The sequence below is a fragment of the Camelina sativa genome, chromosome 14, assembly GCF_030686135.1.
Source record: "Camelina sativa cultivar CO46 ecotype springtype chromosome 14, ASM3068613v1".
Taxonomy (NCBI): Eukaryota; Viridiplantae; Streptophyta; class Magnoliopsida; order Brassicales; family Brassicaceae; genus Camelina; species Camelina sativa.
The window spans coordinates 19084071-19107271 of NC_141893.1; the positions used below are offsets into that span (position 1 = coordinate 19084071).

A 23201-nucleotide genomic window follows, 5' to 3' on the forward strand; every position below is an offset into this window, starting at 1 on the left:
AAACGTAATTCTGGGAATGGAGAGATGTGCCGTCGATGGCCAGAGACAGAATGACGGCTGACGCGGCGAGATATTGAACTCCGACCAGAAGACATGGAGATCGGAGACATGGTTTGTCGGAAAAAAGATATAAGCCAGCAAATCTCTTTACGATAGAGATCGAGAAGCAAAAATGGTATAGCATCCACCGGTTAGACTCAATCCCCAACTGAGGAAATTGGAAGCGGAAAGATCTTCTGTTGCTTATGTACTTTGTCCCTCCCAAGGGGAGGAATTCTTAAACAATGGCAACAACAAATCCATTCGCCGGAGCCATACGTCGAAGCCATTGATGTAGAAGCCAAAATCATGAACTAGATCTGGTCGGAGAATGCGCATCAGAGGAGACTCTTCATGTCGGAGCAAGCGACTCTTGAGCCAGGTCCAGGATGGAAGATTACCGAAAACGAAAGGGGAGTAATGTGAGTCTTCATGAGAGAGGCGAGATATGCCATGAGAGAAGCCGCAGTGAGAGTTCACCGGAAATGGATCTTTGGCTATATGAGACGAGAATGAGTTTATAATGATGTTGAAACTCGGCAAACGATTTACAAGAGAGGTTGGAGAAGACAACGATGAAGACAACAAAGAGGCAGATCTATGAGTAAAGGCTCTTCGGCTAAACGTCGAGAAAAATAATATCTTCGGATTAGAACCGAGAAACTCTCCACTGCAAGAGCAAGTCGTGGGTAAACCAGATCTTCACCGGAAGAGAGTCTGGAGCCACCAGAGGTCTTGCCGAAGAAGCATATCAACCGGAGCAGACCGGGAGTAAGACCGTCAAAGGCCAGATCTGAAACCTCAGCCCTTTTGCGGTGGCTGGAAGTTCTAAAGAAAGGCAAAAAAAGAGTGAGTTGAAGGGGATTTGTTAAAGGAGAAGTGAGAGAGTCGCAAGAAGAGGAAAGTTCTTGACGCCAGCGAGCTATGGCTCTGCCGGCGTCGGAGTTCATTGACGGAAAAGTTGACTTGTTTATCTACTGCAATTGTACGAAGGTTCCAATGCTTTTTCCATGCATTTTTTTGACTTTTTTCCAACATGGGTACTGAATCTAATAATTATCTATTTTCAATTTTAATACTACTAGCTAGGTGGAAGAAAGCAAGATCAACCATATGACTTATCTATTTAAGTTTTCTTTATGTCCTAAGCTTCTCAGCTTGACCATGCTATCTTCATAGCTAGAATCGATGGGTCAGCTGCAGTTTCTAATGATTGAAAATATGATCTTACAAAACTTTCTGGGGAAAACCTTGTTCTAATATCTATTCTTTGCATTTGGGGCATGCATTGATGGATATTAGTTTCTAAGGAAGGTAATAGTGATGGATTGGATAGCGATGAAAGGCAAATACAAAGGGTGTTTGGTAGCAGCAAGTGGAAAAGATGGAAATATGCAGATATATCCACTGGCGTTTAGAGTAGTTGAAGTGGAGAATGATGCGGGTTGGGGTTTGGTTTTTCAAGAATCTATCAAAATTTGTTCCGGACGAGGAAGATCTTGTCTTCGTATCTGATAGACATGCATCGATATATTCTGCATTGGCAAAGGTGTACCCACTAGCGCATTATGCAGCATGTGCAGCCCACCTTTTCCGTAATGTTAAACACAAGTTTTCATGTGGTGGTCTAGCGAGTCTTGTCTCTAAAGCAGGAAGAGCATATACTATTGGTGATTTTCGTTATTGGTGGAGGCAGATTGAGGAAACGAAACCTGAATGTACAGAGTATCTACAAGACATTGGTCTACCACATTGGACCCTGTCACACTTCACGGCTTCACGGGTAACCGTTACAACCTGATGAGCAACAACATATCAAAGTCTTTGAACGCCGCAATGAAAAAAGTTGTTGAGTACCCGATTGTGTTAATGGTAGAATTTATAAGGGCCATGTTGATGAGGTGGTTTTGGTGTAGGAAGACATTAGCTGGGAAGACAAGAAGTAGGTGTACACCAGAAATAGAAGAATTGTTGATTGACCATTTGAAGGAGTCACTTAATTGTGCGTTTCTAGGAGCAACTAACTGGATCTACCAAGTGAACGACGCAATTGGTTGTGAGTTTACCGTTGACCTGGAGAAGATAACATGTACTTGTAGGGTGTTTGACGTTCTGATGGTTCCATGCTGTCACGCTTTGGCTGCGACAAGAGTACGAAATATTGATCCCTACTCGCTTATAAGTGTGTGTTTTATTGTTGGGCCTTGGAGGGAGAAGTACAAAGGGGTACTAATGCCACGACCAAATGAGAGGGACTATGGCATACCGAAAGAGTTGACGGAAGTACCTGTTAACCCACCAAAGACAAGACGACCAGGGGGAAGGCCTTAAAAAAAAAGGATACCATCACAGGGAGAGGTTCATCATGTAAGTAGACATGAGAACATCCCATTCCAACATTGTCCACTTTATATATGTTGTCCATTATCAACTCTTCCTGCAGGCTAAGTTTATTTCTCCTATTTCATGTTTCGGAGAAAAAGAACAGTGTGACAAAGTGTGGCAGATGTTTTCAACAAGGTCACAACAGGAAGACAGTCTCAACCTTGATTTGATATACGGATGAAGTATTATGACTGTATTTGTATGCATTATTTTGAAGAAAATGATAATGGTTTCATCATGTCTAAGTATCATATGTAACCCAAACTAAATGATTTACTATTTTTAATTTTTGTCCCCATTAAATTACCGATCATTACACTAATCAAAATCCATTTGGAGGAGAATCTTATGGCTTCAAAGATAAGGGAGTGAAGGACGAATGGAAGTAGTTGTCCATTAAAGTGTTAAATAGTCTAGGCCGGACTCATACATTGAAAAGAGGAACATACAGCTAAATAACATGAAAGGAGATGTCACCAGTTCTTACGGCAATACATTACTGCTTAAAGATGATAAATATGAGTACAAGCATAATGATAGAGAGAAAGCCAAGAATCGAGCTTTTGACATCTTTAAGGCCAAAGTTGAATGAGGTAGCAGATTGGATAGTATTCCTTGTGGAAAGGTTGCAGATGTTTGACAAGATTTCCTCATATCCGTCATTTAATTCACGGACAAGTTGTTTTAGATGAGCCATTTATTCTCCAAGATATTCCTGTTGAGCGGACAACATGGAAGGGTATACCTTGGTTGCATTTGGTCCACTAGTGAGGAATTTAATTTAGTCATCACGCTCCGAAAGCTTCCGGTGGAGGTCGTGGATTTCCTCGAGTACGGAACGGTCCCACAACTTGTTGAGATGCAAGCCACCATCCTGAGTTTAACGAAATTATGAAATCAGAACAAAAACAGGGATAGTGAAATGGTTCAAATCATAAATTGAAAGGAAAAATAAAAATTAAAAGTACATAAGATCTAACACAATTGTAGAACAGGCGACTTTAGTTTTCTCTGGCCCGATGCGTTATGAGTTCGAGGTTCCCGCCACACCATCATTTGAGCGGGATGCCGTAGTGTTCTCCCTGTCGATCTCGGGACTTAACAGATTCAGCTGAGGAAGACGACGGTTGGCTGTAGCTGTATTGGCCCATACATACTGAGTATTTAAATATGAGTATTTTTGTGAGATAAAAAGGTGGAAGATGAAGGTTTGATAGTGGAAATAAGGTGGTATATGTATGAGAATTTAAGGTTGGGATATTATTGAAAAGGAAAAAAAAATATTATTTTCTTTGTGAAAAGCCCTTTAATGCTGGAATAGACTGTCACCTATTTGTATGTTTAAGCCCACACGCAACATCAAACCTGATTGATGGACATAGATTTTATCAAGAAGAGCATTAACTAAACTAAAGAGAAACCCAAAAACAATTGGGTTATGTGGACTTGGTCGCGTTAGTTTGGTTTTAATAAAGGATGGGCTATCTTATTTGGTCGACAGTAAACAATATGATGGACCATTCTGTGATTAAAGATATCCATTAGAAAATGTTGTCTATCAGAGTATGGACCATAAACGAGGTTTTTTAACGTGAAGTAAGTGGACAGCAGATACGATAATATGTCCACAACAACATGATAACTCTGAAAAGAAGAAGAAATTAGAATTGGTAATGGAAAGAAAAGGATTAAGTGATAGTAAATTAGCAAATACAAATGAACTGAAAAGTCCTCCACCAAACAAAACAAGCTTGACAACGGGAATCTATGGTGCATGTGAAACCAGGTCCAACACATTTTGGGACATTGTAAAACCTCATTTTGATTGGGAGTGGAACAATGCTCCGAATGTTTTCAAATACAATTTCAGAAAAATATTCGGCCATTCCATATGACCCAACACGATCCCTAAATGAAGCCATTTTCGAGACACCCTCGTGGTAGTGACCACCACAGATCAAGAACAAGCCTAGGGTGAACTGCAATTCTTCTGAAAATGGAATAGTATTGAAGAGTAGGTTTATGGCTTGGTCAATACCTTCTCTAACTGTAAAGCGAAGATTCTCCAAATAGCATGCGTACGGGTTTCCAGCCTTAGAACACCGTAGGAAGAATGAGTGGAACTTGGACGACTTGTTAACAAGAACAGATGCATTTTTAAAGTAACTAGATTCACTTCCATCAGAACAAGCTGATTAAGGACAAGATCCATTCCACTTTTACCGGTAGCAAGTAGTGGACCAAGGGTATGGAAACCAGATTTAGCTAAACGAAGGATTATTGATAGCTGAATATGATGGGGTAGTGAAAAAAGGATATTAAGCTTTGTTTTCTTACGTGTTTCCATGTTTGTTATGAAATGTAAGGATGTGTTGTGAGAGGAGGATGTGTTGTGAGAGGAGGACTTTAAAATAGATGTTGGTATGAAGTCTTGGGTATCAATTAAGACACTCCAATATTTACCTGCTTAAGTAGTTGGAAGGCCTTTAATGATAGAAGGTTATGTTACACCTTTGTGGTTGGTAAAAATTTAATAAAAGGAACAAATGGAGATGGAGATTATCTTGGTCCTTCGTAGAGTGAAAATACATGTCAACTGACATGTTTCAAAGGAGAACAAAGGTCGAAGTTTGCTTTTTGTTGTTTGTGTTACAAGAAAATGGAATGGACAAAAGCTGCAGGAAAAGACATGGAGTGTTTACCCTTTAATTATTGTGGACAAAAAGGCAAAAACGCTGGTCCTTCATGAAGTGTGTAACATGCCCACTAGTGTGTAAATTGCTATAGACTAAAGTAACTCAAAAAAGTTTGCAGTGTAAATTGTAGTGGACGTAGTAGATGTGTGAAAAGGAGGGATTAAACACTTTAAATTAGGAGTCTTAAATTAGTTTCCGCTGACACAAAGCTTTTGCAGCATATTAAATGACAAGTTCCTAGTACGTAGAAAAAAACAAGATAATAAAGACATGTTAAAACCAAACAACAAACTCTTCGTAGACATCAACTGCATACGACATTCTAATGTCGTCCACTAACTTCTCAGAGAGTGAATCCAACCCCAATCCTTGTGCGTGTAGTTCGATGAACTTAACATCCAGTGGACCACAATCTCCAATCTGGTCATTCTGGTAAACGTCCACCAACCTGTCATACTTGAATATTTTTGGAAGAGGGCAATCAGTGAGGTCAGGGTTTACTAAGTCTTTGATGATAATAGGTAACATGTCAACTAGTGGTTTCATGAGCTGTTGCCGTTTTGACTCAGCGTGGTTTGAAATGAGAGGATCTAAAATAAGGGTTTCGTCTTCCTTTAACTTGATTACTAGTGCAACCCAATGTTGCTTACCCCAATTCATTGGGATGTCAACGGTGTCTACATCGATGAAACAACCGATGTTTGACTGCCGGTTGGGGACTACTCCACGGACGTAGTTTTTGATGAGACTGTTCTATTGGAATGTTGACTTCTTCTTACTCTTCTGATTCTTCTTATACCGTGAATAGTCAGTGCTGAGTATGTGAGTAAACCAACTATCCAAGACGCCAATCCTTAAATCTTTGAGAAACGGCCCATTGTTTTCCACAACCAGCTGAGCATTGCTTCCATATGCTATATTAAAACAGAGAAAGCTGTAAGAGGAGAGCTAAAGATAGAACTTAACAAATGATGGATAAGTAGTGGATAATGAATACCGGAGATTATACCAAGTAGTTGGGTTCGTACAATTCCTCAAAGAATGTATGCTTGACGCTATGACCTTCAAGTATATATTCTCTGTAATTTGAAAAATAGTTAGGAATTAAGACACTAATAGTTGATATTTGTTAAGAGAACAACTTATAAAAATAGTCCATGGACTTATGCGGATATGCGGCAAGGGTGGACAGAAATTTTTCCGCAGTGCAGGTTTCACAACACGGAAAGGGGAGTAAACATAAGCAGGATCCTCAACTGGTTGCGCAGGCTTCTTCTTTGATGAAGAACACTGGCCAAATATTCTAGGCATTCTCCTTGGTCTTTTGGAAGGGAGGGCAACTATTTGTTGGTCCAAATATTGGCAAGCCTTTCTTTTTGGGGGGCTTTCGACGTGTGCATGAATTAGAAATACTATACTGTAAGAAATTTATGTTTTCATAACCAAAAATTTGTTATTGCAACATACCTCGTCATGAGTTGCAGCTGCGTTGTGGTTTACATCGTCCTCGTTAGCGCTAATGTCGTTTGGCATCACCATCATTGACGCTAATGTCGTTGGCATCACCATCATTGACGCTAATGTCGTTGGCATCACTATCATTAACATTATCACCATCATTAACGCTAATTTCGTTGCCATCACCATCGGCAACGCTAATGTCGTTGCCATCACCATCTTCTCCTCCTGACTCCGCCGTCGCAGCAGAGAAATTCTAATAAGGCATTATTGAGAAGTCATATTAAGATATGAGTAGTTAAAGCACAAAATAGACATCGAAGGGGAAAAGTACAAATTTTCTCGAGTAAAGGATCTTCAGAACAAATTTTGCCTAGGTTCTTAAGAATTTCTGGCATATTTGGACAGTCACGGGTCCACAGAAAGCCATTGACCTGGTCCACATTAACCTAAATATAAGGAACCATGAGTAAATCTGGGAAATAAATTAATAAAAGGAAGTGAAAAAAATTGAAACTTGTACTCCTAGAGATGAGACCTCATATGGGATAGTGGAGTTCATATTTTGTGGAGTATGTTGACCAGACTCTCATACTGATAATCACTGGGATGTTCCGCATTAACCTAGCAATAAAAGCATGTTATAGACACAAAAATCAATACGTGGACAATATAAGAAGAAAATTGTCCACTAACTTTCTCTAATACCTCTTCTCGGACAGTTGAGTCGTTATGATTTTTTATACTGGTCTCCTTATGGCAATGTGCAGTCTTATGCATCTGTGCTAAAAGTTCTGAGTGATTACCAGTATGAAATTTTGTGAGAACACCTTTCTCGGTCAAATAATGATTTACTTTCTTCAGTACTTTTACTTTCCATTGCGCTTTTTCAGTGGACAACATTTCTTTTATCATGGAAGAGTGCTCCTTGTTTCTCCTATCCACCTCTAGAAGTAACTCGTCAGCAGTCACGAACTCTACGTGGCGAGACGACTGAGCTTCAGCGGATTAGGTCCCCTTGCAGTTCGTCTTGGTAGGCTCCTTCACATTTTGAGCTCTTGTTTTAGTTGATTTTGGAACTGCTTTTTTGGATTTGTTATTTGCCAAAGCAGCTGTAATCAGGAGAAACTGCCGAAGACTGCCATGCCAGTCTTCTTTCTTGAAAATGTGACCATCTTTCACCTTTTTCATAAGGAAATCAACAGAGGGGTCATCAGCCTCCATACCATCCCAAGAATAATTTTGTATGTCACCGGAATATTCGCTATGTAAAATGTTCTTTACATCAAGCTATAAACGAAATCTAATTAAACAGTGGAATGTGATAAATTGGTCAAAGGATTTAAAGTATTGAAGACTTACATTGGGATCAAATTCTGTTTCAAGAATGTTGGAATTATGAAATGTCTTCAACTTGGTGAGCTGAACGATGGAGCGGTCAGTGAATGTCAGCTCATCAACTGCATCAGGAAGGAATCTTTCCAGAAGTGGGATTGCATGCAGAAAGAGTAGTTGAAATGATAGAGTAAATCTGTGAGTAGATGTGTGAGATTGTGATAATTGATCACAAAGAGCACCTGGTCCTGCTACCATCTCACCAACTGTCACCCTCTCTAAAGTCGTTATGAAGGAAAGCCGCCCCCACGGATATTTGACAAAAGCATCCAGATCTTGGACCAATTTGACTACTTTACTACTTGCTTTAACATTGAATGAATTGCAAATCAGGATCCCATCGACAATTACAACAAGAGACAAGCGAAACCTACGATCAGTATCCATCCGGTCCTAGAAAGGCAACAACTTGTCATGCTTCAACATGTCCACAACCTCTCTGATTGTGTAGCTTCTTTTAGGAACAAAAAGAGATTTGAAGTAATCAGAATCTGAAGACGCACCATAGTCGGTGGAAGATGTATCATCATCGGATGGAGGGAATGGACCACAATTAAGACCTGTTACAATTCCAAACTTGCGCAGAGAAAAATGGATTGGATGACCACCAAACACAAACCACATTTTGTGTTTTTTCCTGGTGACCAGTGAGCGACAAAGGAATCGATGTACGAGCTTGCCGGAAAGGGAACTTTTACGAACAGAGAGTTGTAAAAGACGACAGAAACATGACTGTTGCAGCCATGCCAACTCAGGGGACCCACCTAGCGCCTCAACAATGTCGAGCAGATACTCAGGCTTGGAGTAAGAGTTGATACGGCCTTTGACAGGATACCGATCCGTTGCACAAAGACGCGGAGGAAGTTGTCCATCAATTGCTTCTAACCCATCTCATGTGGTAAGATTGGACGGAACTTGTCCACCATTGTCATTACCAAAGTCACCGAATCCTGGTGGGATCGGATCTGAGCTTCCTGGGACGGTGTTGGTTTCCATCGTCAGGAGGGACAGTAGGTTTAGGCGGAAAATTAGGGAGAAAGGAAGAAACAGAGAAATGTATTTCTCTGTATGTAAATGAGAAATCTAGAAAGTGAAAGACCTTTGCTTCATCCGGTGTCTTAAATTTGAAATTGTTATGGGGAAGGGAAACTGAGAAGACAACACACAGACAGTATAATAAAGAAAGAAATAACAGGGGAATCGTAAAAAATAAAGAAAAAATAAAATAGTGGTTACTTCTAAGAACTACGATATAAAAAGAAAAGGGTGTTTAGGTAATTCTATTATGAAGTTGTGGCATTGCAAGAAAAGAGTTATGAAATGTGGTATAGAGAGGTTGAAATAAGTTCTCGAATGTGATAGATCTCTTAGAAAACTCATGAAATAATTGAAACGATGAAAGAAACTAAGAACGTGAGACACAAAATTTGCTTACCCTGTTCTACATCCAGGGCCTAAATCAATCCGGCAAATCCACTAGAAAGAGAGAGTAACCAGCTCAAATTCGAGCTTACAACAATGGCGGATTTCGCTCTTCGTCTCTCACTCACGATACAAAACTCTGAGCAAAAATTAAAGAATGAAGAAGATGATAATAAGAAAAAAATTTGTTTTCTGTTATAAGAGCAAAGCCTCTACTATAGGTAGAGTGTCTGACTTTAGCTTCTTCTTTTCGGATAATACCAAACTGGAGAGAACCGTCTGCTTTAATTCTTCGTAACCCAATCAAACCGACTGAACCACTGAAATTGAATCAGAACCAATAACTACAACACTCCACCTTGATTCTATTTTTCTTTTCCTATCATGGACCTGCACTTACATGGATTTAACCTTCGACTATGACAAACTTTTCGCTTTCGGGTTAGTGTGAGCTTATCCATGCGGTTATGTACTCTTCGAATAGCAATTCTAATAAGTGTCAATCTTGAGCACTTCCACATTACCTTCCTCTACCACATCTCTGAACTTGATTGCCACATGCTTAGTCCTACCATGAAAGGTATAATTCCTGGACAAGCTGTTAGCAGATTGTGAATCACACCATACTAAAACTTTGTCTTGCTCAAAACCCATATCCTTCAGCAGAACATGAATCCACAAGGCTTCTTTTACTGCTTCAGTTAGAGAAACAAACTCTGCTTCAGTTGAAGACAGTTTGGCAATACTCTGGAGACACGATCTCTAACTCACTATGTTTTCTCCTACACTGAAAACATAACCTGATGTAGACCTTCTTCTATCAAGATATCTTGCATAATCATAATCGCTGTAACCCTAAACATCAAACTCCTTTGACTTAGTGTAAACCGGTGTCAAATCCTTAGTACCCTTTAGATACCTTAACAACCATTTAACAGTTGTCCAATGAACATTTCCTAGTCTACTTATAAACCGACCCAGTAATTCAACTGCCTGAGCCATATCAAACCTGGTTCTCACCATAGCATACATACAGCGCCACCTTAAACATACTACATGCCTGTAGGCAAACTTAATAAAAAATGCCCCTTAATACATCAAAAACATACAATCTTCAGTTTATTCCAACAAAAGAAAACTGGATAGAGTCTTATATAAAAAAAAAAACAAGCAAAACACAAGTTAAAAACAATTTTAGTTTGCAATATTTGTTCGCCAATGTTAACAACAACCACATACAATCAAGGTTTTCACATCACTCCTCCTTCCCCATGCTCACTCTCTTCTTGCAATCTTCGTTAACAACCTTCACACCGTAATATATATTCTCTTGAATCTGGAAAAAAAAAACCCAATAGTCATTCCAAGAAGAATAAAACGATCATACGAAACGGTTCATTTGAGCTTTAGTAAATGCAAAATCATGAATAATAGTTTCAAAATCAATGCTCTATAACATACTTTCCTCAATGCACAAAATAGCTAAACCATTCAACCTTTCATGAGACATAGAAGATCTTAAATAATTTTTCAATAACTTTAACTTGGAAAAGCTTCTCTCCGTTGAGGCCACAGTGACCGGTGTAGTCAAAAGAATCTGATATGCAATGGAAACATTAGGATAACAATACACATTTTCAACAAACTCAAGAACTTTACTAGGTTCCATAGGTACATCGAGTAAAGTCATTTGCAACATTCTCAATTCATAATAAAGATCATTACAATCAACATCCGAAGAACTACCATGAGAAAAGGTTTTGTGAAAATGAGTGCATTGTTCATGTAGTTCACTTTAATCTAATGCCTTTATCGAATCAAACAAAAACCCAAATACACTTTTGAAATTATTCATTTAATCAAATCTGTTCTTAACCGAAGTTATTGCCATGTCTTAAACTCTAAAAGCATCCTCACTTGATTGTACTTCTTCACCACAATCAGTTTCACGAAAAACATTTTTTCCAAAAATAGGACGCTTTTTACGAGCAATACTTTGAGCTATACTCAAACTATAATTAAACCCTTCATGTCTATACTTCTCAAAAAAACAGAACCACACCTGCCAATTGTTTTAAAGCATTGGCAATGCACATAAACTTAGACTGTAAACTCTTGCTCACCGAATTAATAGCAAACAAAATGTCATCCCAAATAACCATATCAAGTAAGAATTCAAAATTATCAAATTCCATGACTCAACTTTCATCATCACTCTTTGTCATAGCATCATCACAAGATTCATATCATTCCAATAAAGTTGATCTTACTTGTGGAGCTTGAAACCTAATAGCTTTAACACTTTTAATTCGACTTTCCCAACGAGTATTACATAAAGATTTCACGGTGAAATTTGGAACATTGTCAAGCAAAGTTTTCCATCTCTTTGTAGAACTAGAAAATAATGTATAAATCCGTTGTAAAACTCCAAAGAAAGAAATAGCTTTCACACATGAATGAACTACATCACTAACCACAAGTTTAAGACTATGACAAACACATGGTGTATACAAAGCTCTTGGATTTATATCAAGTAATCGTTTTTGAACACCTTGATGTTTTCCTTTCATGTTAGAACAATTGTCATAGCTTTGACCCCTCACATTATCGACATCAAGAGTAAGAGACTTCAAAGCATTTAGTAATTTATGAAAGAGTCCTAATCTGGATGTGTCATCTACCTTTAGAACCTTCAAGAAGTACTCTTCTACTCTAACTATCTTATTTGATATATTCACACACCGTACTATAACAGTCATTTGCTCTTGATGGCTCACATTCGGTGTGCAATCAAGAATGATCAAAAAACACTTTGCCACTTTAATGAATATTAAAAAAGAAATTTGAACCTTATGAGCCAAAAGAGAAATAAACTCATTCTGAATATTATGGCAAGATAATGATGATAGATCTCATGGTTCTTAATGCGCCTAATATGATCTTGGATTATCAAATAAAATTCTACGATCATTTCAATAGCTCCTAAGAAATTACCATTGCTATCTTGGTAAAGTTTCTCATTTTCCCTTCGAAACGTTAAACACCGTTTAGAAAGAAACTTCACAACAGCAATTATTCTAGTTAAAACTTGTCTCCAACGTTTTTTCTCTTTTGCAAATTCTTTTTATAGTTCTTTATCAACTGTTAGACTTTTCTAAAATCTAACTTGCAACTCTTTCCAAGTTTTCATGTTAGTCATATGATCTACACTTCTCTCATGATCTTTCAGTCTCTCACTAAGATGCTTCCAATCTCTAAATCCATCATTTGCAAGCATTTTTGAGCAGTCACTAGACTTAAACAATTTGCAACAGAAGCAATAAACTGTGTCCACATGTTTAGAGTAAACCAACCAATTAGTACGTTTGTATGTAGAAACGTTGCCCAATCAAGTAAGACTGCCACATGCATATAACAACCATGATAGCGAGCATTTCACGAGGATACATTGACCAAGGCTTCTTTGTGACTCCTAACGACCTCCTCATAAAAGCAATTGGCTGCTCCTCTTGCACCAATACTGCCCCAATACCATCACTCGACATGTGTGTTTGAATAACTAAGGACTTGATACAATGCAAACATAGTTGTACCTAATTAGTTGTGGTAAGGTTATAGGCAAAAACATGCTATCATTACACTCAACTCAAGACATAGTATCATTAACCTAGCCTCTTCTATGCTATTTGAATTAATAAGTCTTGTCTAAACACTCCTAATGCATCTTTCACTCTTATAATTAGTCATTTGCATTGCTTTGTGACAGATTAATACCCTAGAAACACTAACAAAATTGTTTACTGCTTCTAAGCAATGTTTTGTTGGTTTTAGAGAGTTTTGGAACAAAATGATGATAAGTCTTGTCTAAACAATCCTAATGCATCTCTAACTCTTATATTTAGTCACATGCATAAAATTGTGATGAACCTCTTCCTTCAACTCGATCACTTTAGCCTCCTAGTCTTCAATCCTCTCCTTATTAGTGCATGCCATGTTTGATACCACACAAGACATGGTCCAGATCAAAGGTGATATTGATGATGGACATAGGTTGCTAAGAGCATCTACAGCAGGGAAAGTTTTCAGCGTTGCTCAAAAAAGAAATATTAATATTTTAATATTTAACTAATGAGAAATGGACAAATGTAAAAATAAACTGAGCAATGATTCTATCCTAAGCACTTTAAGCATCGTTCTCTCTCCTTCTGTCTTCTTTTTCTATTATTTTATTAATTTTTAATAAAATAAATTTGGGAAAGTAACGGAAGATGACCTAATGACACCATAATGTGGTCTGAATTAATAATGATATAGCTCTGATACTAAATTGATAGGTCCAACATAAGATATGTTTTAATAGATAGTTTAAATTACCTTTTTCAATTTTTTTTTTGCTTTTGTATGGAAAAAGAATATTAAGTCCCAAAAAGATAAGGAGAGCACCAAGAGACAATACCAAAGCAACAATAAAAATTATCTAAAACAACTTAAAAACCAAAACACAAAACACCATATTACTCACACTCTTCCACCGCTTAATCCTTGTATCGTGGATTAGGCTTCCTAACTCGTACAGGCCGCTTGTCATGGTTGAGCCTATCAATAATAGTCTTCCGTACATGAACGACTTAAAAATGTAGTGTCCGCCTTTATGTCCACCTGCACTCCTCGTGGGATGGGGGTTGACTTTTTTATTCTCACTTAATTACATTGATTCTAATGTCTCCCCTATCTCCCCTATCATTTGATTTTTTGCGTCTATTCTAACTATAAAAGATTTACGTTCTTTAATTCTTAATTTACAATTAAGGTCTTTGTATAATCATGAGACTAATTACGTTTTTGGTTCTCGTTCGTAAGTTGGTTGGAGGCTTGCAGCTGTCGTGACATTAATTTGACTCTCTTTGATATAAAGAGGTTGAAACGATTCAGCATCTTTGATATCTTATCATGGAGTATAAGATAACCAAAAAAAAAAGTGATTTATAATTAATCAGTCAACCAAATAAATAACTTTTAGTGCTTAAAGTTATCGTATGGATTACCTTCATTGAAGTAACATAATTCCATCTTCATTACATAAAGTAAAGTATGTTTTACCCTTTATGAACAAAATTCATTAATGTAACAATAATTTTGTTAGATTTTACAAGAAAAAAGAGACTGTATACATATGTGTAATATGTTACATTTAATTTTAAAGTAGAAGTAAACGAATTAATAATTCAAATTTACAAAAAAAAAAGAAATCAAGGGTGTGAAAATAATACCCACATGCATCATTAGTTTTGGGATAAATCATTAATATATCAATATATGTATTCCAAAAAACAAAAACCATTAATCACTGTATTCGTTAACAATTAAAATAAGAAATAATCATGGGGAAAGAAGGATATTTGGGTAAATAAAACTGAATACACATGCATGTACAGATGTAATAATTCACAAGTTACGAAGGATGATTAAAAGTTTGAAATAGGTAGATCCGAACATATGGACGTATTCATTACAAAAGTGGACCATGTCTTCAAAGTTATAAAAACTTGAAAATAAAATAAAACATTCTCTAACGTGATAAATTGATGTTTTAGATCTACTCGAGAATCCTAGGTTCATCTCATGAACCTCTTCCTTCAACTCGATCACGTTAGCCTCCTAGTCTTCAATTCTCTCTTTATTAGTGCATGTCATGTTTGATACCATGGTCCAGATCAAAGGTGACATTCGATAAAATAAAATTAAAAAAATAATTAAAACAAAATTTAAAATTTAAAACATTTCAAAAATATTAAATATAATTCTAATACGTATATAAAAAGATAATATTAATTCTAATTATAAGTTACTAATTTTACTTAAAAAATATATATATTGAAAATATTTACCTTTATATAAATTAATATATGATCTCGTAACAAAATAGCTTCTTAAAATACACCACCATTAGTTTAACTTCGTTCTATTATTAAAGCTTTTTCTTTTTTGTAAATAAATTAACAGCTTATGAGATTATCTCATTTTTATGATGTTGTTTTCATATTATAAATTAAAGCACGATAATTCTGTAAATTATCTTGTATGTTTTTTTTTCTTCAACAAACAAACATTCTTTTGTTTTCCGATGTTGCGCAAGTTTGGTTGGTAGCTTCTTCGGTTCTTCTTTCTCAAATCGCTTTGTTATGATCCCATGCATTATACGGTACATCTCACATAATATCTAACATAGAGGTCTGATGAGCAAACTGCATATTGCTCTTGGCATCTTCAATTGAAACATAAATACAATTCATAATATCTCTAAGCATCTATTTTATTAATTGGTACACAAGCAGACTTCAAGGAAATAGTATTTAGACATAATATCCTTTTAGAGTTCGGGGAAAAAAAACAATGGTAGACTAGAAGGATTACATACATACACTGATTGATTTATACACTCACATAACAAAAAGACCCATCTCGATACTCAGATAATTATGTCTTGTTTTTCCACATGTAAACTTCAAGGCAGATTGTTACCACATTTTAGATGTGCCCTAGACGGCTACACCCGTACTCAGAAAAAAAGAGTCCGTATAGTGATTATCCTTTCTCCTCTTATACTCCATCAAGCTTCCATAAGTGCGGTCTGCAACCCCAACATATAGTGCCTCTGTGTCGGGGCTGAACGAGATCCCTGCTATTTCTCCAAACAGATCAATCTCTTGAGACTGTAGAAACCCGGACTCCATGTCAAAGATGTGAACAAAGTCTGCAGGCTCGGCCATGGCAAGAAACCGCCCTCCTGGTGTGAACTTCAGTCCTCTGATGGCTCCCATGTTTCCTTTCAGGACAGCGAATGATTCGGATGGATTCCGAATGTCCCAGAGACGGCATGTCGTGTCTTGGTTCCCAGTTGCCAAGATTAGACCATTGGGATGCCATGCAGATGCAAACGAGTAGTCTTTGTGGCCTTTGAGGCTTGAATTAACCTGCACCACGACCCCGAGTCCAGTTACAACACTTGAATGTAGATGAAAAAAAAAGACAAAACTGATAAGCTTTGAAGAAGTTCAACAGCTCAACTCTTAGCTATAGGTCTATTCTGTGTGTCTAGCCTAGGACTTAATGTAGCAGCTTAGAGCTATTGTGAGCTAATTAGAGAGCAGTTAGCAGATTGTTCTGGCAGAATGTTTTGGGTGTGGATTTTCTAGGTTTTGGTTGGGGCATTTGGTTCAGAGTTGAGACTCTTACATCAACCAAACTCCCTGGTTTGGTGAATCGAATAACGAAAGTATTTTGTTTTAGCTTTTTGTTCTTATCATAAAGCCGTAGGATACTTACTTTTCCAGAATGGGAATCAGAGATTAAACATTCTGTACTGTCCCCGAGTACAGCGAGTAGCTTTCCATCTGGGCTAGCTGAGGTATTCTGCAAGAATAGTAGAGTGTTTCTAGTTAGAGAAATTTGGCAGCTAGAAAATTTAGCTGTTGGTGGAGAATAGCCTGGAACTCACATTGACAGACCAATCGAAAGCAAATTCACTGACACGTGTAAATCTCTGAGCATCAAACACCCGAATTTTACAGTCATTATTTGCGGTTATAAGCCTTAGTGAGCCACTGCAGTAAAAAGAGAAGACAAGAAACTTCAGGTCGAGTTCAGGATGAGACATAAAGCCTCTAGAAATCACTAATAACTCTCTGGCCCTTTCATACCTTGGACTTCGGTATATATCGACTGTGTTTGTGATGGCATTCTCTTCCGTTGATAATCTTGTGCAAAAAGCAACCCCAGGCTGATTTACACACTGGAGAAAGAGAAGAGCAATGCAAGTTAAAGGATATGGATTTGAGGATTATATTATCTACTCGACGAAAAGCAAAGATTATTCGAAGGAAATGTGAACCTTGCAGAGAAGCTCCCCATCAAACCCTCCTAACAGGATCAGATTTTCTTTGACTGCCATGCTGCTAACTTGCACCCTAGAGAGTGGCTCGGAAAACAATCCAGGTAGTTTCTATGAAAAGAATTATTAAAAAATCAAACCAGGAACTAAGATCAATCTGAAAAAACTATTTTTGCTATTTTCCTAGATTTTACAGCTCTCACCTGAGTGGGGGTAACAGATCTGGCGACATTAACTACTTCTTTCCCTCTTTGGAGTAGAGATGACCAGTGCATGAGTGAATAATTTTGCATAAGATATACATCATGCTTTGATGTCGCCCATACCAAATTCCGAAGCTGTAAAAGGAAGAATATGAAGGATCAACCACGTGCTATGTAAGCAGAAAACATGAAAACAAGATTTCCTTGTATATGAATATGAGGTAAGGTAAGTACCAGCCTTGATTACAAATTGACTTTCTGACTTTCTTTTTAATGGACTAGCGTTAGAAACTAAAATGAACAATGGTTTTTTACACCAAAAGAATACATCTATAACCAGATTGAGTCAAACGTCAACCCATACACATGATATGCATTTTTATGAAATGCGGCATGCAGGAACAGAAAAGTTAGTGAATGAAATGAGTAAAGCACCCAAAACTCCTTAAGTTTAACAAATTATATGCGTGCAAAGTCGTATGATGTGGTTAAGAAACAAAACTCTATCTGGACACATGGTTACAGGGACTTCTTAAATGCGCGAACATTCTCTTATCATACCCATACCGTTATGCTGCCGGCTGCTCAGACATTACTCCCAACTGCATCAGAAATTGAAATTAGAGGAAAATAACCCTAAATGCCACAAATTATTGAGCAATATGTTATAAACCATATTCAGATTAAAACAAACACACTGCGGATCTGCAACACAAGATGTGTAAAGTAGAGTGCAGCAATGATCGAGTATATGATTGTTCAAACCCTTTATACTTGTACATTACATAAATTTAAGCATGAGAACGTGCTTTAACACTTTAAAGTCCACCATACGAACCCGGCTCTAGTTTCACTATGTAGTTTTTGTTCTATATTGGCTAATAAAGTCACCCTGATGCAGCTCTAATATGATAAAATATAACTTTAAAAGACTTTTCAAGACTTTTAGTATAGAAAAAAATAGAAATAAAACTATACAAGCATCCGCCGAGAGCTCTGCACAAAAAAGGATTAAAGTGAATAGAAAACCTGAGCGCAAGCCTTCCATTTCTAAACAGTAAAGTTAAAAAATTCAAAGATAAAATGAAAAGAGGATAGTATCACCACGGATGCTGATAGTCATGAACTGTACTCAGACACCAATTTAGTCAACCTGAAGCACATTCTTAGACAAAAGTTATCTGCCCATAGATTATTATAACTCAGAGAAACCATGCTACAACTTAAGAAAACCATTTTGCAACTTAAAGATGTACAAATGAGATGCAAAAAACCTATGCCTTAATTATCTAAACGAAAACTGAACAATAGGTTAATCCAATAATGATGCAAATGATATGCCTATGAACCCTTAAATTTGAAGAAAGATTCGTCTTTTATACATAGAGGGACAACAAAATGCTGGTAATGAATCAGAAGATACAAAATCTCTACCTGAAAATGCACAATAGTAGATGCGACAAGCCTTGTATTGAATTAGAAATCGTAAAAGTTCTTTCCTTTCTCAACTTGCCGATGTTCCTGTCAATTGTAACATTTTCACACAGAATAAACTTGATGTATTCTATTCACAAATGAAGAAATCACATGAAGTAAAGTCAGTTCTATGTGTTGTTACACTAACCTCATCGAGCTTTTCCCGAGAACGCGGGGTTAAGATATTGACAAAGTTCTCATACTCTTTCAACCTAGTCTCACGAAACTCGTCTCTAGTGTACTTAAACCCTCCCCACTGAATCCCTTGAACGTCTTTCCCATTTCTTGCCTCTTGAGCTGATGTATCTGTCTCTGTCTTAGTCTGTCACATAAAAAAGTCTTAAGCTTTTTCACTTCTCTACCACAGAAATCAATAATTATACATCACAAAAGAAGTGCTTACCGTTTCAAAATCATCCTCAAAATCAGAATCAGACAAGTCAGAATCAACAACCCTTGTTGTTTTTCCTATGGACTTGTCATCACTGTTGAATTGTTCCATTAACCTATCTACAAGTATAAACACTAGTAGTTCTATCATTCAGATAAAGCTTAAATCAAACATGCCCAAAACTTGAGAACACAAGAAGAGAAGTACGGAGCAAGGATTACGAGAAATTCTTACATCAGAAGGTGGATCGGCGATGAAGAAAGGTCTTATTTAGATCATTCTCAGATAAGGTTCAGATATTGTCGAGAGAGAGAGAGAGAGAGAGAGAGAGAGAGAGAGCAACTGATTTTGGTGAAGAAAGGTCGAGAAGAAGCAGAGAAGGACCTGGTAGATCATTTTGATAAATTTGGTAAGGAAATTAACAAAGGCAATCAATTTAGGCCCCTATTTGCAAATGTATAAACTAGCAAAGAAAACAAAAATCTGTTGGGCTTACGGTTTTGGCCAACCATCTTGCTTGTATAGTCATATGCGTTTTGCATTGTCCAATCTACTCTCAACTTTTTAGAAACTAGGGATGAGAACCCGCGCAACAGGCGAGGTTGTATGCTAATTAGGCCTGACTAAAATTTTATGTAGATCCAGTGGTATATTATCACTAATGAAAAACCTACATATCTCATGAAAACATCCTCCCTTAAGCAATCCTAATTGTCGAAGATTCCTTATTAATCTTGAGGAGACAGTTGCCGTAGTCCATTTCGGTTCGTGGTGTGGGCGTAAAACTAAGTGAGTTTCCAATTTTTTGGCTGGCAAAATTTTCAAATTTAACGAATGTGGGTCCTTCTATGGTAGTAGAAGACTGAAAGGAAAAGATGTATATTTGATTAAAATTAAACTAATTTATAAGAAAAATAATTAGCTTCGTAACAGAAATTTACATGTCTAACATCTGGTGTCAAAAATAAGAACCTTGTAATTGCGTCTCTAAAGGAAGTGATGGGAAGCTTTGACCGCAGCTTCGCGATCTGTAACATACATCAACAAAAACAATTTCCTTTCACTTGCTGCTACTTGGCATGATTTATAACTTCTCAGTCTGTATTCTGGATAAGGAATCAATATTACAGTAAATACATCTCAACAACTGGGTGTTCCTAACCTTCTTAAGAGCTTTGTCCTTCTTAAGTCTAAAACTCAAAGACGCCACCTTTTCTAGAATCTCTTCAGTGCTAATCTCGAAAAAATCATCTTTCCACTGTCCTTGTTTACCCGAGTGCCCGGAGTACTTGTTAAATGATGTGGCAGCAGTGTCTCCGTCCTGTAGAATAGCATCTGCCCCTGTCGGAAATGACACACATTTGAGCTTTTCTTTGTTCGGTTTCTCATTGGCTTCTTTCTTCTTCCCATTTTTGTGCCTGCTTGTGAATATTGAAAGACGCCTTTGCTCTCCGCGCCTATAAAAGCATCCAGAAACAGAAGACTCTCAAGTCATAGCAATCGAACTTAGACCATCGAAAAATGAATACTTTCTCAAACACAAAACACTAAAGAGTACAATAAAGGCAGTGACTCACCCCCAGAACTCTTAAAGCATAGAAAAATGAATACTTTCTCAAACACAATACACTTATATAGTACAATAAAGGCAGTAACTCACCCCAAACTCTAAAGTCCTAGCCATTGACCCTTTCGTCATAGAAAAATGAATACTTTCGCAAACCCACAACACTATAAAAGTACAGTAAAGACAGTAACTCACCCCTGAAATCTCAAGTCCTAGGAATCTAACTTTCTCCATAGAGAAAAATGAATACTTTCTCAAACCCCAGAACACTATAAAGTACAAAGAATTTAAATTTACGAGACTCACCCTGAACTTTCCGATTGAATACCCATTTTCCAGCACATCTGATGAATCACGCCACGTTCGTTATAAAGAATCAACTGATCAAGATTTGAAAAACAGAAACAGACACAAAAAACATTGTTCAGACCAAACCACAACCAATATGAGACCAAAACATAAACCAAACTGAAATGATTTGACAATAACTTAAAAGTTCCACACAATTAAACTGAAAACAAAGAACATGAACATAAATAGAACCAACATAATTAAAATCTGAGACGAATATCATGGTTTACCTGCTCTAGTGATGATCCCACACGATTGCTATCCCAAAAACGAAGGAGACGGCCAACAACTTGTTGAGAGGAACGACCAAGACTTAAGCCGTCAAAGCTAACATAGTTTACCTCAGGAAGAATGGCAACAACATCAACGTCAGACATTTTCTAAAAATATAAAGTTTTTGTTTATTTGAATCAAGCTGCAAGGATGAATCCGTGTTTGTGGGTGGTGTGATAGGATTTATAGTAGTCCTATAAAAAGGCTAATCGACATAAGGTGGAGTGAGAATGGTTTATTCCAATTTTCGTTTCAACAGTGGATAATTAAAATCTCAAAAACGATATGAGAGTCAAGTAGTGGAGTTAAGAATAGAAATCAATACACGAATTTAAGAATCTTACATGTGTATAACTCTTGATGGCTTGTTAATGATTCACGTTCTTAGTTGTGAATCCAGACAACGGCCAATCATGGAAAAAAAAAAAACGGGAGGTGAGTGGAAGGGATAACCTTTTTCACCTTTTTCATGGGCTAATTTCAATTGGACCAAAAAATATATTTGTGCTTAAATTTAATCAGATCTATGATCATAGAAAATACCAAACCATAAATAGTTGTTGTGAATGAGTGTCGAGAGTTTGCAAAATGTCTTGCCGAGGGACTGCATAATGTTGGTTGCCATGTGGTTGCTATCGAGTAGCCATAATCATCTACATACAACAAAAATGAACAGCATTTGTGAAGACAGAAGTTCCATACATTATAGAGAAAGCATAATGATCAGAGAGATAATACTAACACAATGCCATTACTAAAACAAAACAAAAGGAGACATGGTCACATAAAGCAAAAGTAAATCCTGAAAGACCAGACATAGTCTGGATACTAAGCAGCAGTTTAAAAGGTACAACATTCAATTTGTGTTGATCAAATTAGCATTACCATCTTTACATTGTAAAATCCATTTGTGCATCCAAATGTAGTCTGATAACCAAAGTACATAAACGCATAACTGGAAACAATTAAAGAAGTCATTACACAAAGAGTGTTCTTAATAATGCACATGAGAATTAGATCAAAGAAATTAAGAGGAGAAGGAATAACCTCAAGCAGAAAAAAGATGAAGAAACTGCCGAAGAAAGGTAGACGGAGGTTGAAGATCGGAGAAGAAGGCTGATGACTAAGAGAAAGACAATAGCATACTCGGTTCAAGGGAATCAGATGAGCAGCTCCTTTTCATCCTCTCCCCAAATTCAGTTTTATGCTTTTGACATATAAATGGGTCCTCCTCTGGGTACCAATTAAGTGATAATAAAAATATTCTACAATGAAATGATTTTTTTTTACTTTTGCTTCGTACTTCAAAATTGCAATCGGGAGAAATCGGAGAGGAGAAAAAAACTTTTGTAAAAAAACTTCAAAACTGCAATCAGGAGGAATCTCAACTAAAAACATCGTTATGAAGTCAAAAGCCAAAGCCAAAGCCAGATAGAAAGGAAAACAACTTACCAACCTTGACAAAGAAAAATCCAAAGAAGTAGAATTGTTAATCAGATGTTTCCCGCAGAGATGATCGGGAAGATAACGACAACGTTTTGTAATTTCATCATAAATCTGTTCAAATGGGCTTATCAATTGAACTTAAGAAATATATTATTTGGGTTTATATAAAGCCCAACGAATTTGTTAAATTTTGTGGTGACGTGGATGC

The 23201-nt window shown here is 37.0% G+C and overlaps 2 protein-coding genes and 1 pseudogene across 28 annotated transcripts; 1 reads left to right on the top strand and 2 right to left on the bottom strand.

Moving 5' to 3' along the window:
- On the top strand, nt 1-2727 carry LOC147928421 (uncharacterized; annotated as a pseudogene). The gene is made up of 2 exons (XR_015580762.1): nt 1-1032; nt 1125-2727. The product of XR_015580762.1 is annotated as an uncharacterized LOC147928421 (transcript).
- A 12963-nt stretch (nt 2728-15690) lies between these two features.
- Nucleotides 15691-19785, bottom strand: LOC104742082 (putative WD repeat-containing protein C2A9.03). Of its 16 annotated transcripts, none has more exons than XM_087484610.1 (11): nt 19591-19785; nt 19369-19471; nt 19114-19287; nt 18924-19010; nt 18057-18091; nt 17490-17624; nt 17287-17397; nt 17096-17187; nt 16894-16999; nt 16722-16808; nt 15691-16369 (listed from the first exon to the last, which is right to left on the bottom strand). In XM_087484610.1, the coding sequence occupies exons 6-11, from the start codon at nt 17577-17579 to the stop codon at nt 15935-15937; spliced, it is 921 nt and encodes a 306-aa protein (XP_087340736.1). In that variant the 5' UTR covers nt 17580-17624; nt 18057-18091; nt 18924-19010; nt 19114-19287; nt 19369-19471; nt 19591-19785; the 3' UTR covers nt 15691-15934. The 16 variants fall into 16 exon arrangements, with proteins under 16 accessions (XP_087340736.1, XP_087340737.1, XP_087340723.1 ...); XM_087484611.1 differs by having other exon boundaries at nt 18057-18642; XM_087484597.1 differs by having other exon boundaries at nt 19369-19475.
- LOC104742080 (DExH-box ATP-dependent RNA helicase DExH6) lies at nt 19771-23056 on the bottom strand. Of its 11 annotated transcripts, XM_087484625.1 has the most exons (9): nt 23000-23037; nt 22595-22812; nt 22433-22502; nt 22091-22200; nt 21505-21930; nt 21230-21303; nt 20519-20813; nt 20329-20384; nt 19771-20218 (listed from the first exon to the last, which is right to left on the bottom strand). In XM_087484625.1, exons 5-9 carry the CDS (start codon nt 21649-21651, stop codon nt 20203-20205), a joined length of 588 nt encoding a protein of 195 aa, XP_087340751.1. In that variant the 5' UTR covers nt 21652-21930; nt 22091-22200; nt 22433-22502; nt 22595-22812; nt 23000-23037; the 3' UTR covers nt 19771-20202. The 11 variants fall into 11 exon arrangements, with proteins under 11 accessions (XP_087340751.1, XP_087340750.1, XP_087340744.1 ...); XM_087484618.1 differs by lacking the exon at nt 19771-20218 and having other exon boundaries at nt 20220-20384; nt 22595-22913; nt 23004-23053; XM_087484624.1 differs by having other exon boundaries at nt 21505-22200; nt 22595-23055.
- Between the last annotated feature and the right edge of the window lie 145 nt (nt 23057-23201).

Bases quoted from the DNA above. Each gene is read 5' to 3' on its own strand.
- LOC104742080 (XM_087484616.1), bottom strand. From the start codon at position 21,651: ATGTCTGACGTTGATGTTGTTGCCATTCTTCCTGAGGTAAACTATGTT. The intron at 20,814-21,229 runs GTGAGTCTCGTA...ATGCTTTTATAG, and splicing joins ATTCAATCGGAAAGTTCAGG to GCGCGGAGAGCAAAGGCGTC. The intron at 20,385-20,518 runs GTTAGGAACACC...TGTATGTTACAG, and splicing joins AGGACAAAGCTCTTAAGAAG to ATCGCGAAGCTGCGGTCAAA.
- LOC104742082 (XM_087484603.1), bottom strand. From the start codon at position 17,579: ATGCAAAATTATTCACTCATGCACTGGTCATCTCTACTCCAAAGAGGG. The intron at 17,398-17,489 runs GTGAGAGCTGTA...TTCTTTTCATAG, and splicing joins GATCTGTTACCCCCACTCAG to AAACTACCTGGATTGTTTTC. The intron at 16,809-16,893 runs GTGAGTTCCAGG...CTATTCTTGCAG, and splicing joins CTTTCGATTGGTCTGTCAAT to AATACCTCAGCTAGCCCAGA.